General features: G+C 50.3%; 1 protein-coding gene across 3 annotated transcripts in view; it reads left to right on the top strand.

Moving 5' to 3' along the window:
* Window positions 1–9,909: 9,909 nt before the first annotated feature.
* CNNM2 (cyclin and CBS domain divalent metal cation transport mediator 2) overlaps window positions 9,910–16,561 on the top strand; it is a 135,291-nt gene continuing 128,639 nt past the window's right edge. For 2 of the 3 annotated variants that reach the window (XM_004579895.2, XM_058671174.1), the window contains exon 1: window positions 9,911–11,711. In XM_004579895.2, coding sequence (XP_004579952.1) covers window positions 10,094–11,711 — 1,618 coding nt within the window. In that variant the 5' untranslated portion in view covers window positions 9,911–10,093. Of the gene's footprint in view, window positions 11,712–16,561 lie in introns of all 3 variants that reach the window. The other variant, XM_004579893.2, reaches the window with a different exon arrangement.

Consider the following 16,561-nt stretch of genomic DNA (forward strand, 5'->3'; position numbering starts at 1 on the left):
GTGACACTGTAGCCATGGTGATGTCTCAGCACAACACGTCACCTCTGTGGAGATGCTGTTGCAAACAAACCTACCACACTGCCAGTGGGATGAGAATGCTGCAACCTCATGAATTATGTATAGCACATCATACTGGGTAATGATAAATGGCTGTGTCTTACTTACTAATGTATTCATTTACCGTACTTTTCATCGTTTTTTTTTTTTTTTTATTTTATTTGAAAGAGAACTGGACACTGCTCAAGTGTCCATGAGCCAGGAACTCAATCCGGGTCTCCCACATGGATAATGTACTCAGTACTTGAGCCATTGCCTGCTGCCTCCCAGGGTGTGCGTAGCAGGAAGCTCCCACTACAGCCTGGGCTGGCTTTTCCGGAACCACTCAGAATTGCACCCGGGACCAGGTCCTTCTTCCTCATTGGCCGAAATCATGACTCTCCTCCTATTGGAGCGTCATCTCCCATGCACCTGTCACTCTGCGAAGGTGGTTTTTACCTTTAGGATTTGGGATAGGCAGTGTGAACACACGGTTCCTGACATATAGACCATGGGAATGAAAGCATGGCCTGGACTGAGCTTTTGGGGTACAGTTATGAGGGTAACTGGGCTCGGACCTTTCCTAGCTTTCCTTGGAACCTTAGTCCAGGGCTGAGTTGGAGGCTGGCACTTGGACCTGGCAACCAGTCAGGTCATTCTAGAAGATTCTAGAAAAAAGCCACAGTTAGGTCTGGTGCAATGGCTCAAAGGCTAAATCTTCACCTTGTAAGCACTGGCATTCCATATGGGCACTGGTTCATGTCCTGGCTGATCCACTTCCTATCAAGCTCCCTGCTTATGGCTGAGAAAGCAGTGGAGGACGGTTCAAAGCCTTGGGACCCTGCACCCAAGCGGGAGACATGGAAGAAGCTCCTGGCTCCTGGTTTCAGATCTGTGGGCATTTGGGGGAGTGAACCAGTGGATGGAAGGATGGAAGAATTTTCTGGTTTTTTTTTTTTTTTATTGTATTGTTGTTGACAATCTTTACATAGTTAATTACAGTAAAAAAAAAGGTTCAGGGGGTATAGGGAAGTGGGTAATAGTATTATGTCCATATTGTTTCCATCATGTATCTGAGGTAAAGGGGGATATTGAGGGAGAAGCCCCACCCAGTTTCCCGCCCACCCCAAGTCCCGGATGTGGGGCATGTTCTGAGATCCTTGCTCAAGTGGTTTTAATAGTTCTCCAGTTATAAATCGCTGCCAGTTTCAACATATAGCTGAGGTGGTTGATTGACTTGTTCTGTCCTCTGTCTTTTCTTAGCTAGGGTTCTGAGTCCAACAGTTCGATTGGGGAGATCTCCAAAGAAACTTTGAGGTATTCCCAGACCAGATTCTTGTATGTTCAAGCACAGGGCCTGGCACAGTCCATCACCACGATCAGCTGGTGGTTTCAATTGCTGGGTTGGTTCTGTTTTCAGTACCAACTTGCACTGGAACCAATGGGTGTTGCAGTCCAGTCTGGTTCTGCCCAGCACATACTCAGCCCTTACATCAACCAGTGAGAGCTGCAGCCTAGTCGGGGCGACCCACAATAACCCCCACCAGGCCCGCCCCCTACCCTGGTTTGCCAGTATGTATAGCAGTCCAGTCTAGTCCAGTCTGTGGATGGAAGAACTTTCTCTGTCTCTTTCTGATTCTCAAATATAGTAGATTTTTTTTTTTCAGAAAAGGAGGAAACTTTACTAACAGCTCCATCAAAAAGTCATCTTTTTCTTTTACTTCCTGCCCCGGTAAAATATCCAGAAAATACTTAGAAAAAATGAAAAAAATGGGGATGCCCCAAACAAAAGGCCTGGAAAGTTCACTTGATCTGGTATACGGTATGACAGGTTTTAATTTCCTTTTTTTAAAAAAAAATTTTGGCAACTGTTAATGAAAACTTGTTATTTAAGCTCAAACAATATATGTATTCAATCCAATGGATTAATTGGATTGATTTGTTTCTGAGAAATCTCTCAGGGTAGATTTGATTGCAGGGCAACTTTGAGTAATACCAGCATTTTTCTATTTTTACTAAAAGACTTTGTGCATGGGGACTGGTGCTATGGCATAGCTGGTTAAGCTGCTAAGATGCCAGCATCCCTTACCACTACTGGTTCCAGTCAGGACTGCTTCATTTCTGATACAGCTCCTTTCCCTGCTAATGTCCCTGGGAAAGCAGTGGGAGATAACCCAAGTGCTAGGACCCTGCACTCACATGGGAGACCTGGATGAAGCTCCTGGCTCCTGGCTCCTGGCTCCTGGCTTGGGCCTGGCTCTGGTCTGGCCCAGCCTTGGCGGTTGTGGCCATTGGACGAGTGAACCAGTGAGTGGGAAATCTCTTTTTCTGTCTGTGTCCCTGTTACTCTGCTCTTTAAGGAAGGGAGGAGGAAGGAAGGAATCTCTTTTTTTTTTTTTTTTAAAGACTGTTCCTTGATGTGATAAAAATGCACCATTGGGGGGCTTGGTGGTGTGGCCTAGTGGCTAAGGTCCTCGCCTTGATCCCATATGGCCACTGGTTCTAATCCCGGCAGCGCCACTTCCTCTCTGTCTCTCCTCCTCTCAGTATATCTGACTTTGTAATGAAAATAAAATAAATCTTTTAAAAAAAATGCACCATTGGGGCAGACATTTGAACTAGTGGTTAAGCTGCCAATTAAACTGCCCATATGCCACATGAGAGTGCTTGGGTTCAACACCTGGTGCCAGGGCCAGGTGCTATGCTGCCATACCTGCGGCTCATAGTGGAGCTCCCGTTCAAGTTTGCATCTAGCTCCTTGCTAATGCCCCTGGGAAGGCAGCAGAAGGTGGCCCATAGACTTGTGGCCCTGTCACCATCTGAAAGACCTACAGGAAGTTCCTGGTTCCTGGCTTTCTTCTGCTTGAACCAGGGCTGCTGTGTTCATTTGCAGAATGAACGAGCAGATGGAAGATCACTGTCTCTCCCTCTGTTATTCTACATTTCAAATAATTAAAAACTAAAACAAAAGATAAAACCTTCTGGTCGGACCCTATGCTGCAAGGCAGCAGATGATGGATCAGGTACTTGGGTTTCTGCTACCAGGTGGGAGTCCTGGGTTGAGTTCCGGCTTCCGCTTTGGTATTAGCCTGTCCATGAGCCTGGGATGCATCAGGTAATGGGAGCTCCGTCTCAAGGTAAAAAGGTAAAAAGTGGCCACTGCTGGAACAGAAACTTAGGATGCTTTCATCCCATCCAAGTACTAACCAGGCCCGACCCTGCTTAGCTTCCGAGATCAGACGAGATCGGGTGCATTCAGGGTGGTATGGCCATAGGTTAGGATACTCTCCTACAGCTAGGCAGTTTGCAGAAAGATGAAAGCTGCTTCCTAAAGTCAGAGCTTTATGTGGAGAAGCAAAATGTGTTGAGGGCCATTCGGTGTTTTACTTGTAACCTTTAAGATCAACCTCTGGGAGACTTTTGGCTCTGTGTCCGGTACCTTCTCGAAGCCCTGAGCCTGCAGACTTGGCAGCTGATCTGTCCCAGGTGAAGACTCTGATAAAGTCACCTTTTTCCAGAATCCACTGGAGGATTCTGATGGGAGGGGTAGGCACGATATTTGCTAGGAGGTTCTTATTTTATCTAAATAAGTTGCTCAAGATCAAAGAGCCAAACAGGGATTAGCCATTGGCAGCAAACACTGAGCAGGCTTGGGCCTTTTGTGGATCTTCAGGGTGGGGGTGTTAAGGGGGGAGATATGATCAGAATTCAGGGTTTTGTTGGATCTTTTTCTTAAAGATTTATTTATTTTTATTACAAAGTCAGATATACAGAGACGAGGAGAGACAGAGAGGAAGATCTTCCGTACGATGATTCACTCCCCAAGTGACCGTAATGGCCAGTGCTGCGCCGATCCGAAGCCAGGAACCTCTTCCGGGTCTCCTACGCGGGTGCAGGGTCCCAAGGCTTTGGGCCGTCCTCAACTGCTTTCCCAGGCCACAAGCAGGGAACTGGATGGGAAGAGGAGCTGCCGGGATTAGAACTGGCGCCCATATGGGATCCCGGGGCGTTCAAGGTGAGGACTTTAGCTGCTAGGCCACGCTGCCGGGCCCTGGATCTTTTTCCTTTGAGATTTCTGAAGATGGCCCAAGAACCAGGTGTTTATTTTCTGTGTCCACAGCTGACAGGTGGGGAAGTCCCCAGAAAAAACCCGCACTGGCAGTGCCCCACCAAAGGTAGAGTAACTTCGGGAGCTAAAAACCTTTGAACTTGAAGGGAGATCCCTCTTGATAAAGAAACGGTGTTTGGCCAGAGGATTCCGATTGTTCCCTATGTCTCAGGTATACAAGAAGAATACAATAACCCAGGTGGTGGGAATCCCTGTGTGAATATCCACTTGGTTTATTTTATAAACTTTTTGGAGAGTTCTTCTGATGTTTACACTCCGCAGTCCAGATTTATTTTCTTTTTCTTTTCTTTTTTTTTTTTTTTTTTTAAGATTTATTTATTTTTGTTGGAAAGGCAGATCAGATTTATGGAAAGACAAAAAGATCTTCCATCCACTGGTTCACTCCCGAAATGGCTGTAGTGGCTGGAGCTGAGCTAATCCAAAGCCAGGAGCCAGGAGCTTCTTTTGGGTTTCCTTTGCAGATGCAAGGTCCCAAAGATTTTGCTATCCTCTATTGCCTTCCCAGGCCATAAGCAGAGAGCTAAATGGGAAGTGGATCAGCTGGGACTTGAACTGATGCCAGTATGGGATTCTAGAGCTTGCAAGGTGAGGATTTAGCCAAGGAACCATTGTGCTGGGCCCCATTCCTGGATTTCTAACTAGCTTTGAGATTGCTGAAGGCCATCCTTCTTGCTGCAACTCTTGCTCAGATGCTCAGCGGCATTGGGGATTTGCCAAGCTCCTCCGCCTCATCTCCACAGGAGCTCTTGTCTTCCCCCTCACCTTGCTTTAACTTACTTGTCTTCACCTGCATTATGAAGTTAAAAGAGTTCTATTTTTTTAAGATTTTTTTTTTTTATTGGAAAGGCAGATATACAGAAAGGAGGAGAGACAGAGAAAAGGATCTTCTGACCAATGCTTCACTCCCCAAGCAGCTGCAATGGCTGGAGCTGAGCCAACCTGAAACCAGGAGCCAGGAGCTTCCTCTAGGTTTCCCACGCGGGTGCAGGGTCCCAAAGCTTTGGGCCATCCTCGACTGCTTTCCCAGGCCACAGGCAGGGAGCTGGATGGGAAGTGGGGCCTCCAGGATTAGAACTGGCGCCCATATGGGATCGTGGCATGTTCAAGGCGAGGACTTTAGCCACTATACTATAGCGCCAGGCCCAAGAGTTCTATTTTTAATCAGGTGATTTGAAAGGTAATACCTACCCTAATGTTTGTCAGACACCTGCAGAAGATTCTAACTTTGGGGTGGGCATTGTGGTGTGGCAGGTCCAGCTGCAGCTGAGGATGTTTGCATTCCCTATTGGAGTCTCTGGTTCAAGGCCTGACACTGCTTCCCATTGAGCATCCTGCTGATGTGCCTGAGAGGTGGCACATCATGGCCTGAATACTTGGGTCCCTTCCACCCACATGGGAGACCCAGATGGAGTTCCAGGGTCTCGACTTCAGCCTGCCCCAGCCCTGAGTACTGTGTGTATTTCAAGAGTAAGCCAGTGGATGGAGGGTTCATTCTCTGTCTCTCTCCCTCACTCTTCCTCCCTCACCTCTACCTTCTTCACTTTAAAAAAAAAAATCTCAACGTTTGTTCTTGTAAAATACCATTCTTACAAAGATACCAAATCTGTGAATCAAGTTTTCTTCATCTGAACTTATTTTTCAAATATAGCATTATAAGAGAAGCAGTTCTAGAAAAATAATGTCTGGAAACTAGTACTGGGATATTATTTGAAATAATCTGAATAAAAAATCAGGAGTGGACATTTGGCCTCGTGGTTAATCCCTAGGTTTGAATACCTGCAAGTGTTACGGAGTACCTGGGTTCACGTCCCAACTCCATCTGCGGCTCCTGCTTTTCTGTGGCTCCTGCTTTTCTGCCTCCTGGGAGGCAGCAGGGGATGGCTTAAATAACTGGGTTTTGCCAACTTCAGGCTAGACCAGCTTTCAGCCATTGCAGGCATTTGGGAAATGAACCAGCAAGATGGGATCCCTGTCTGCCTCTTTGCATCCTAAATAGGGACATTTCTAGAATTCATTTTGTATCATTGTATAGATCTTATTTTGAATTTATACTCTTGTTTTGATCCCAGTGCTATAGCATGGAACAAAATAGAGCCCTTGCCCACAGGTAGCTTAAGGTGGCTGGAGCCGGAGAATGAGCCAGACAAAGAGTTTACGTAGTATATTAGCAAGTCATCTTTGTTTTCGAGAAAAAGCAGAGATGGAGCCCAGGGAGTATTTGCCAAAGTTTAGAATGAGGTGGCATTTGGTTTAGCCCTGTGTCCCCCACTCTGGGGTCTTGGGGTTTGATCCCCAGCTACCACTCCAGACTCCAGCTTTCTGCTCACGCAGCCCCGGGAAGCAGGGTTGAGGGCCCCAGAAGTTCATTTCCTGATGGACTCCTTACTCCCAGCCTCAGCCTGCCTGGATCCCAGCTATCAGCCACTGGTATTTACACAGGCCATTCAGATGTATAGCTAAAAAGTAAGATGAGGTGTCCTTCAAGCAGCCCTGAAAGAGGCCAGCTGTAAACAGCAGGGGGCAGCAAGTCACAGGCAGAGGAAATGCCCATCGTGGGCGCATGGTCCCTGGTGCGACTGAGGGGGCAGCGGGTCAGGATGCCCGAGCAGCAAGGGGAGGCCTCAGAACCTGTGGATTCTGCCGTTATGGGGAGCAAGCAGGGCGCTTCAAACAGGGTGATGTCAGGTTTCACTGGGAGGACAGGTGTCAGAGAAGAGGACTACGGGGGAGTGACTCAAACCTGAAGTTCTTCAGAAACGTCTGCTGTAGTTTACACCAAGGAAGGACAACGTGCTTGTGGAATTAAAAAAAAAAAAAAGGCAAGGAGTAAATTCATTTTAATTGGTGTTTCAGTTGAAGTACAAAGACAGCTCCAGCTGCAGGGGGTTTGGCAGCTCAGTTAGATTTGGTCAGTGTGCTTTAAAATGGGCCATGGAGACTGGGGGCTGGCTGGGCTGGGTTAGGCTGCAGTACCCACCAGCATGAGCTGGAACTGGGGGTAGACTGTGCCAGGCCAGGCTACAGAACCCGCCAGCAAATGCTGAGGTGAGGCGGGCCATGCCAGATTGGGCCGTGGTACCCACCAGCATACATGAGACGCTGGTAGGGGGTCAGTGTGGGGCTCCCTTGCTGGGCTACTGTCCCCACCGGTGAGGGTAAGAACTGGGACCCGGGCAGACCAGGCCCAGGCTGGGCAGGGCTACATAGCTGTTGGCCTGTCTGTGAACTGGATTGGGGGAGAGCCAGGCTAGGCTAACCAATTGTATCCACTGGTACATTCATGAGCCAGAGCAAGCGCAGGCTGGTTGGGTTTTGCCGCAGCATCAGCTGGCAAGTGCTGGGAATGGGGCAAATCCTGTTGAGCTAGACCACAGTCCCACCTGGTGAGTGCAAGATTCGGGACTGGGAGTGGGCCCACTAGGGAAATGGTGGGTATCTCTCTGATTGGCTGCAACTCTCATTGGTGAGCATAAGAACCAGGGCTGGGGGCGGGCTTGGCTAGATGGGCGGTGGCGCCATCCAGTATAAGTGTGTGCTGGATAGTGGGGTTGGTAGGGTTGAGCTAGCCTTGAACGCCCACTGATGTGTATGAGAGCTGAACGGGATGTGGGACAGACTGTATGCTTCACATACTGGCATGCACAGCAACCAGGGCTAGGGGGCAAGCCATGGAAGAGTTACTGAGGGGTCTCTCTGACCAGGCTGCAGCTCTGGCTAGTGTACATGAGGGCCAAGTGTGTGGTGAGCTGGGTTGGGCTAGGCTGCAGTATCCATTGGTTTGTGTAGGAGACGGGGCTGGAGAAAGAGCTGACCCAGCAATTGCAACTACCAGTGTGTGTGCATAGGCTGAAGTGGGTGCCAAGGCAGAGCTGGACTCCATATTGGTAAGCACACACTAGAGTCAGGTCTGGGATTACTTCAGATTAGGATTCTTTGGAGATTCCCCCAACTGAACCGCTGGACTTAGATCCAACTACAAGGAGAATTGCAGAATCTGTGGTCTGACTGTGGAGTGCATGTGTCAGAAATGGGCCTCCTCAGTGCCTTAGAGCAGTGGACAGCATGCCCAGATGCACAGGAGGAATATGGCAGTACACTGTGGCCTGCAGAGGATTCTGGTACCTTAGCAGAGGAAGGAGCACAGAACAAATCAGTCACCTATCCCAGCCATGCATTGACAACAAATATCTGAACAAATGGAGATGCTAAGGTGGACTGTGTTAGCCAATGGATCTTGGGAGAATTTCCTCATCTTTGGTGCAGTGAGACAGCATTTCAGAACTATCAAAACCACTTGAGCAGGATCCTTGGAGTATGCTGGGGACCCTGGGATGACATTGGGTGGCTGTTCCCTATGTCTGGATCCTGAGGTGGTTGGGCGGCTGGGTGTGGCTTTTCTCTCCCTTCTTCCCCCAGATACAGAAAGAAGAAAAAAAAAAATTGGAAACAATGATGTTGTCCACTTTCCCCTAATTTTCTACCCTCCCCAGCCTAATCAACGATGTAAATATAAAAAAAAGACCTAGGAGTTTATCCTGCTCGGGTGTCCGCATCCCCCATCATCAGGGTGCTTGGTTTGAGTCTCGGCCAGCTTCCTTTGAATGGGCCTCTGAGGCAGCACGTGCTGGCTGCTGGATAGAGTTCGCAGCTTTTGTCTGAGGCATGGCTCTGCCTTGGCCATGCCAGCAACTGAGGAGTGAATCAGCAGATGAAGGCTGTCTGCTTCTAAGAAAACAAAATCAAGACGAGCCTTTATGGGTCTTCTTAAAATGTCTGCCCCCTTTCCTTTCCCAAGTTGGCCAGGTGCCTCGGAAGAACCGCAGATTCTGAGCCCCTTCCGTTTGGTATTCTTGGATGGGATGCAGGGGATACGTACCACCGGAGCTTTCAGCACGATCATGTGGGGATTCTTAGGACCAAAAAGCTATGTGACACAAGCCCCTGCAGTGCCCCCAGATCTCAAGGCGGGCACATGCTTCCCTGCAAAGCCCTGCAGGGCGCCCACGCGGCCGGCAGGTGGCTCCCCGGGATCGCGAAGGGCGCTCTCCCCCTTAAAGAGGCCAGAGGTGCCAAGAGTGGGTCCGCGGGGTTGCCGGGCCCCTTGGCAGCTCCCCAGGAGACGTGAGCGGCTGGGGACACCGCTGAGGCCGTATCTTCTTTTCACACTTTGGGCATCCGAAGCCATTCCTGGCCAGCTTCTTGGGATGCCGGGAGTGAGGGGTGCCGTCCTTGCTGACCCCGCCCCCGCCACTCCGCATTTAGCGAGCACCGTGGAGCTGGCAAGGCTGTCCCGCGGGGCCTCGCAGCCCTCACGTAGCCGGACCCGGCTCTGGGGAGCCCACTCCCGAGCCCCCTCAAAGCCCGACCCTCGGACAGCTCCTCTTCGCGGGCAGCCGGGCGCGAGGCCCCGCCCCCATCCCAGCGGATCTCCTCTCTGATTGGCTCTCACGTCCCCGCTGGCCACGCCTTCTCCCCTCGCACATACACAAGAGTCACGCGCCTTTCTGTAGGAAACTTGGCGTGCTGAGGAGGACCGCAGCCCACAGCTCTCCGCCCACTCACCTTGCTATTGGCTCGCGGCGCTCCACGCGGCCACGCCCCCATTCCAGCCCCCTGGCTGTGAGGGCGGACGCCCGCTCGTGATTGGCTGACCGACCTGCCTGTCGCGGCAGCGGCCGGAGCTCTCCTCCCTCTCCCCTCCTCTCTCCCCGCCCTCTCCTCCCCTTCCCCCGCCCGACCCCAAGCCCGCGAGCCTCGGGGTTTTTCTCAGTTGGCCGCGGCCGAAGTCAGTGTCAGTCAGGGAAGGCGGGCTGATAAGCACTGGGGCGCCGCGACGCTCCACTGCAGTCTCGTCCCCCGGGGGGAGGCCGGTGCCTGCGCTCGCGCCGCCGGGTGGAAGGATGAGGCCGCAGCTGAAGCAGCCACCCTATGATTGGCTGTGGCGCTTGTGAACCCGAAGTAAAGATGGCGGGCGGGCAGGCAGCCGCCGCACTGCCCACTTGGAAGATGGCGGCGCGCCGCAGCCTCAGCGCCCGCGGCCGGGGGGTCCTGCAGGCGGCGGCGCGGCTACTGCCGCTGCTGCTGCTGAGCTGCTGCTGCGGCGCGGGTGGCTGCGCGGGGGCCGGCGAGAGCGAGGAGACGGTGATCATCGGGCTGCGGCTGGAGGACACGAACGACGTGTCGTTCATGGAAGGGGGGGCGCTGCGGGTGAGCGAGCGCACCCGGGTCAAGCTGCGGGTGTACGGGCAGAACATCAACAACGAGACGTGGTCCCGCATCGCCTTCACGGAGCACGAGCGGCAGCGCCACAGCCCGGGCGAGCGCGGGCTGGGCGGCCCTGCGCCGCCCGAGCCGGACAGCGGCCCCCAGCGCTGCGGCATCCGCACCTCGGACATCATCATCTTGCCCCACATCGTCCTCAACCGCCGCACGTCGGGCATCATCGAGATCGAGATCAAGCCACTGCGCAAGATGGAGAAGAGCAAGTCCTACTACCTGTGCACGTCGCTCTCCACGCCCGCGCTGGGCGCCGGCGGCCCGGGCTCGGCGGCCGGTGCCGTCGGGGGCAAAGGGGGCGCAGGGGTGGCCGGGCTGCCGCCGCCGCCCTGGGCCGAGACCACCTGGATATACCACGACGGCGAGGACACCAAGATGATCGTGGGCGAGGAGAAGAAGTTTCTGCTGCCTTTCTGGCTGCAGGTGATCTTCATCTCGCTGCTGCTCTGCCTGTCCGGCATGTTCAGCGGCCTCAACCTGGGGCTCATGGCGCTGGACCCCATGGAGCTTCGCATCGTGCAGAACTGTGGCACCGAGAAGGAGAAGAACTACGCAAAGCGCATCGAGCCCGTGCGCCGGCAGGGCAACTACCTGCTGTGCTCGCTGCTGCTGGGCAACGTGCTGGTCAACACCACGCTCACCATCCTGCTCGATGACATCGCCGGCTCCGGCCTGGTGGCTGTGGTGGTCTCCACCATCGGCATCGTTATCTTCGGCGAGATCGTTCCACAGGCCATCTGCTCCCGCCACGGCCTGGCCGTGGGCGCTAACACCATCTTCCTCACCAAGTTCTTCATGATGATGACCTTCCCCGCCTCCTACCCGGTCAGCAAGCTGCTGGACTGCGTGCTGGGCCAAGAGATCGGCACCGTGTACAACCGCGAAAAGCTGCTGGAGATGTTGCGTGTCACCGACCCGTACAACGACCTGGTGAAGGAGGAACTCAACATCATCCAGGGCGCGCTGGAGCTGCGCACCAAGACGGTGGAGGACGTGATGACCCCGCTGCGCGACTGCTTCATGATCACGGGCGAGGCCATCCTGGACTTCAACACCATGTCCGAGATCATGGAGAGCGGCTACACACGCATCCCCGTGTTCGAGGGCGAGCGCTCCAACATCGTGGACCTGCTCTTTGTCAAGGACCTGGCTTTCGTGGATCCGGACGACTGCACCCCGCTCAAGACCATCACCAAGTTTTATAACCATCCCTTGCACTTTGTGTTCAATGACACCAAACTGGATGCGATGCTGGAGGAGTTTAAGAAAGGTGGGAGACGCTGCTGGCTTTCCTTGGCTCGCTCTTTCCTTCTCTCCATCCTCCCCTCCCCCTTCCTTGAGGAGTCCTTTTTCTCACTCTCTCTTACTCTCTCCCCCACCCCCTTCATCGAACCCCCCAAGGCGAGTTGACCGGAATTTCTCCTTCCTCTCTTAATTGCAAAGTTGAAAGGGTAGCACGGACTTGGGGGGCGGGGAACGGATTGAACTTGGAAGCGCTTTTAAGCTCTTGAGAGCCGTGGCTAACGGTACCCCTAGGATCAAAAGGCAGCGCTTGTGCCTGGTTCTGTGCCTATCCACCCCCGCTGAGGCGGGGGCTCCAGGGTCCTCAGGCATCTGCTGCGTGCTGAGGAGGGGGTGGGAAGTGGAGGCTGGCTGATATTGACATGGACACCTCCTCACAGGTATCTAAAAATACTAAACCCTGCACAATCCTGTGCCTCCTGTAGGCTCCACACTGAGGTTTCCAAGGCTGCTAGTGCATTTTCCTGTATTCTTCCTGTTTAGGGTCTGGCACCCCAGGTGGATGGGTGGGGGTGGAGGCTTGGAAGAGTGTTTGCTGAGGTCTGCGCCTGAGGCCAAAGCCCTGCTGAGCCAAGGACTGCCACATGGAATCGTCCATTCATTCATTTTGGATGTGACTTGCCTTAGCTAGAGTGGAGGTTTCAGTAAAAACGAGGTTGGCTGGTTAATCTGGGACTTGGGCTGGCCCAAGGAAATGTAGTTAATCTTTTGTGAAGTTCTGTCTCCTGTAGCTTTCTTCCCTCTTGTTGACATTTACCTGAGAACTAAAATAGCCCAAGCCAAGTGTGGTTGGGGCAAAAAGCTGCGACCATGGACAGTTGCAGCGTCGTTCCCTAATCAGAATGATTTATTTGTCCCTTGATTCACTGACGTTTAAAAGTGTTTTTTTTTTTTTCCCCCCCCTTCCCGGCCACTTGACACATAAAATTATCATCTCTGCGTGTCTGGGGGTGTCTAACTGGGAGGACAAAGGTATGCGCATCTGGGGTGCCTGCATATCCTGTGATGTTTTGGGGTGTGAGTGTTTGTTTCATCCTGAGGTTCTTGAAAGTCACTAACCATTTGAAACCCACAGACCGGACAGGAGGCTGTGGATGCTAGTTTGTATTCCCTTCACCGACCTGGGTGTGTAACTTTTAGTGACCTCCACAGTCCTCAGAAGCAAACTTTCCTTCTTGAGGCAGACTCTTCCTCACCCACAGTGGTGTCTTTCCCCTCCCACGGCTGCGTGTGCCGGCTGTCAGCATCCTAGCTCCCAGGGTGTGAGGGTGTCCTAATTCCAGTTTGCTGGCTGAATGGTGTTCTCGCTAGAGGAGGAGCACTCGCAGTAATTTTCATATAAAGGGAGAGAGCAGAGTGTGCTCTGGTGCTGGACAATTTGCATGTAAAAGCTGAAGGAGATTCCTTGGGATTCTGAAACAGTGGCAGAATAGGCAGCATCTCTGAGTGACAGCGCTTCCTTTGGGGGCGTTGCTGCTTGGACACCTCCAGGTTGTTGATCAGGATACCTTACCAGTTTCTTCTGGGATTTGGCAGTAATATCTGCCATCTAGGGGATGGGGGTGGGGATAGGGGGGAAGAGAGATTGAGAAAAAGCCTCTAGAATTCTTATGACTGAATTTCCCAATGTTGATTCACAGAATTCACTGAGTGTTTTTTTTTTTTTTTTTTTACTTTTTGCACTTCTACTGGTGCCTTGACGGCATGAGTTTGTACACCTGCTGAAGGCATGTCTTCTGTATTTTTGCTTTTGAGAGTTTGTGCACCTCACAGCTCAGCAATCCTGCTGCCCCCACTATAAAGTTCAAATTTTGTCTTAATTCAAAATATGTGTTTTGCCTTTTGGCTTATTCCCATGAAGAACTTGTTTTCCTCCCCAAATCACCTGTTAGCATTTTTTGCAATGTATTAAATGACTGAATTACTGGTAGTGTTTTCCACTGAATTTTGTAAAAAGATTTTAATGCACAGGATTTTATTTTTGCCTTTAACTAGAATGAAGGACAGTATTTATTTAACAAGATAGTACAGGTTAAAGCCAGTAGCACTTTTGGAACAGTAGGCCAAGACTGTTGGCTGCAAATGGAAAATTCCAACCATGATTTTAAAAGGAGGCAGTGGGTGTGTGTTACTTAAACTATAGGAGTAATTGACTTTTCACAGCTTTTGATCTTTTTTGAATGATTTTCATCACCTCTAAGTTCTGTTGGTTCCTTTTTACATGTGAGTTAAACATTTCACCTGATCTCTTTTTTTCTCCTTCATTTTCTCAGTTATGATATAATGGTAGCAGCCCCCCACCCTCCATTGTTTTTCTGTATTGCGTAACTATGAATAGAATGATTATGAGACATCTTCTTCCTACCTTTCCTTCCATCCTAACAAGTGTGTTTCCATAAAACAAAAGCAGAGCAAACACCCTGCACAGTACCAACTGTAATTCCTCCGCCCTGCTTACAGCATCCATCTAGAAGGCACTGAAAATTGCCTTCCCTATTGAAGAATGCCTGTCTGGGTACCTTTGCTGCTGCTTGCTCTACAGAATCAGTCTGGGTTATTCCTCACCCAGGAGGAGATGCTAGAAGGTGCTGAATTGTGGAAGTAGAAGCTATCTTGTTATGCCTGTGTGTAAATGTCTTCTTCTGGTTATTGGGATTTTTTTTTTCCCCTTGGCTTGGCTACCAGGAATCTCTTAGCTCTCCTTGAGTTTAGAGGATGGTAGTTATGCTCATTTTAAGGTTGATGATGATAAGGGTGAAACGAGTTATCCTTACTTACCTGTTCACTCCGTGCCCCACACAGGACAGGGTGCTTTCTGTGAGCCCCTTCCAGCTCATCATTGCTGAATGAAGCCGTAACTCCATGTCACACGTGAGAAAACTGATCCCGGGGTAACTGACCTGTGTGGGACTGCATGGGTATTTGCTGACGTGGGAGTTTAACTGTGTGCGCCTAGAACTTGCTGTTAGCCACTCTGCAAGGTTGGACTCCCTAATTCTGATTTTAGCATTTCAGTCTTACCAGAGTGTGAGGTTTGGGCCCGCTGCCCAAGCAGTGCCGTTGGGTGCTAGACTCAGAAATGTGTTTGAACGTATGGATGTGGCCTTAACCCCAGTGCTTCTGTGATATTGTGCATAATAAATGGGGTCTCCATTTTTTTGCCATTGGAACAAATCAGTTTCGAGGCTAGTGTAATTCTAAAACCAAAGGATTCTGTTGATAGTATTTACGCTTTAAAGATCGAGATTCGTTTTGTGTTTTATACTAACATTGCACAGTGCTAATGTGCTACTTCAACGCACCTGGTTTTCTAATATCTAAATTATGCAATAATGTTTCACTGTTGGTTTCTTATCTGTATCTGTGGCAGATTTCCCGCGGTACCTTGTCATGCTCCGCGTTATGTTTTCATCTTGGCTTGATTTTTTTTTTTAGCCACTAATTGCTTGCTAATGAGCATCCTTGCCCTCTGTCTCTTTCCATGTGGTACACTAGTCTGTCTGTATTCTCGGTTTTGTGGTTGGTTCTGCAGCTAAATAAGAGTAAATTCAGAGAATTTTCAGGAAAATGATCTAAAGTGAAGAAGTAACATAGGGGGAGGAACAGCTTCGTTAGAGACTGCAGCCTGTGTGTGGAGAGCACACTCAAGCCTTTCCCTTGACCTGACTTCACCTTCCGAAGGGGAGTGCAAGTGGTCTACACCGAGGCGGAGCTGAAGAATTAGTAACCAGTTGTTGTTTCATTGCTTTCTCTCGGCTTTCTAACAGTTCCATTCCAGCACCGAAGAGTACACTTTGTGAAGCTGCTAGGGACTGAGTCAAGGTCTTTTTTTTTTTTTTTTAAGATGTATTTTATTTTTATTAGAAAGATATACGGAGAGGAGGAGAGACAGAAAGGAAGATCTCTGTCTGCTGGTTCACTCCCCAAGTGGCGGCAATGGCTGGAGCTAAGCCAATTGAAGCCAGGAGCCCAGAGCCTCTTGCAGGTCTCCCACACAGGTGCAGGGTCCCAAGGTTTTGGGCCATCCTTGACTGCCACCGGGATTAGAACCAGCACCCGTATGGGATCCCGGTGTGCTCAAGGCAAGGACTTTAGCCGCTAGGCCACCATGCTGCGCCCGTCAAGTTGTTTTCTAGCTTTTGCTTAGCTAGGAACAGGCGAGATCACCAGATAAGGTGGTTCCGAAAGAAGGGATAAAAGCATGGTGTGGTCTTGAAACATTAGGTGTAAAACTCTGTTTGCAGGTCTCTGCATATTAACATGCTGAGAGTTTAATGTTTTGTTTATGAATTTTTTTTTATTTGAAAGACAGCATTACAGAGAAAGGGTTAGAAAGAGACTCTGATGTAAGGCAACCTTCATGCAAAACACAAGATCAATAGATACGTAGGTAAATATGTATATCCGTGTATTCATCTGGAGGAGCTGTATTATGGAGACTAGCATACTGAGAAGTGAAGATACATCGCAGTATGCGTCTCTACGCCCAAATAAAAGATGGACTCCCAATGAAACTGTTAAATAGTTCTTGGGAATAGGACGCTGGACTTTCTACCATTGTCTATACCTACAATGTCATGATACACTTAAATAGAATTGATGGGCTTATGACTGTTGCTGAAGAACTATACAATTGCAATGATATGGGGGAAAACAGTGGGGGGGGGATGGGGAGGTGGAAGGGGAAATTCCTGAACCTACAGAACTGTATTATGAAAAATAAATATTTAAAAGAAAAAATGAAGAAGAAGAGAAGAGAGATCTTCCATCTGCTGGTTTATTCCCAAAATGGCCACAAAAGCCAGACCTGAGCCAGGT

The sequence above is a fragment of the Ochotona princeps genome, chromosome 13 (assembly GCF_030435755.1).
Source record: "Ochotona princeps isolate mOchPri1 chromosome 13, mOchPri1.hap1, whole genome shotgun sequence".
In the NCBI taxonomy this organism is placed as follows: Eukaryota; Metazoa; Chordata; class Mammalia; order Lagomorpha; family Ochotonidae; genus Ochotona; species Ochotona princeps.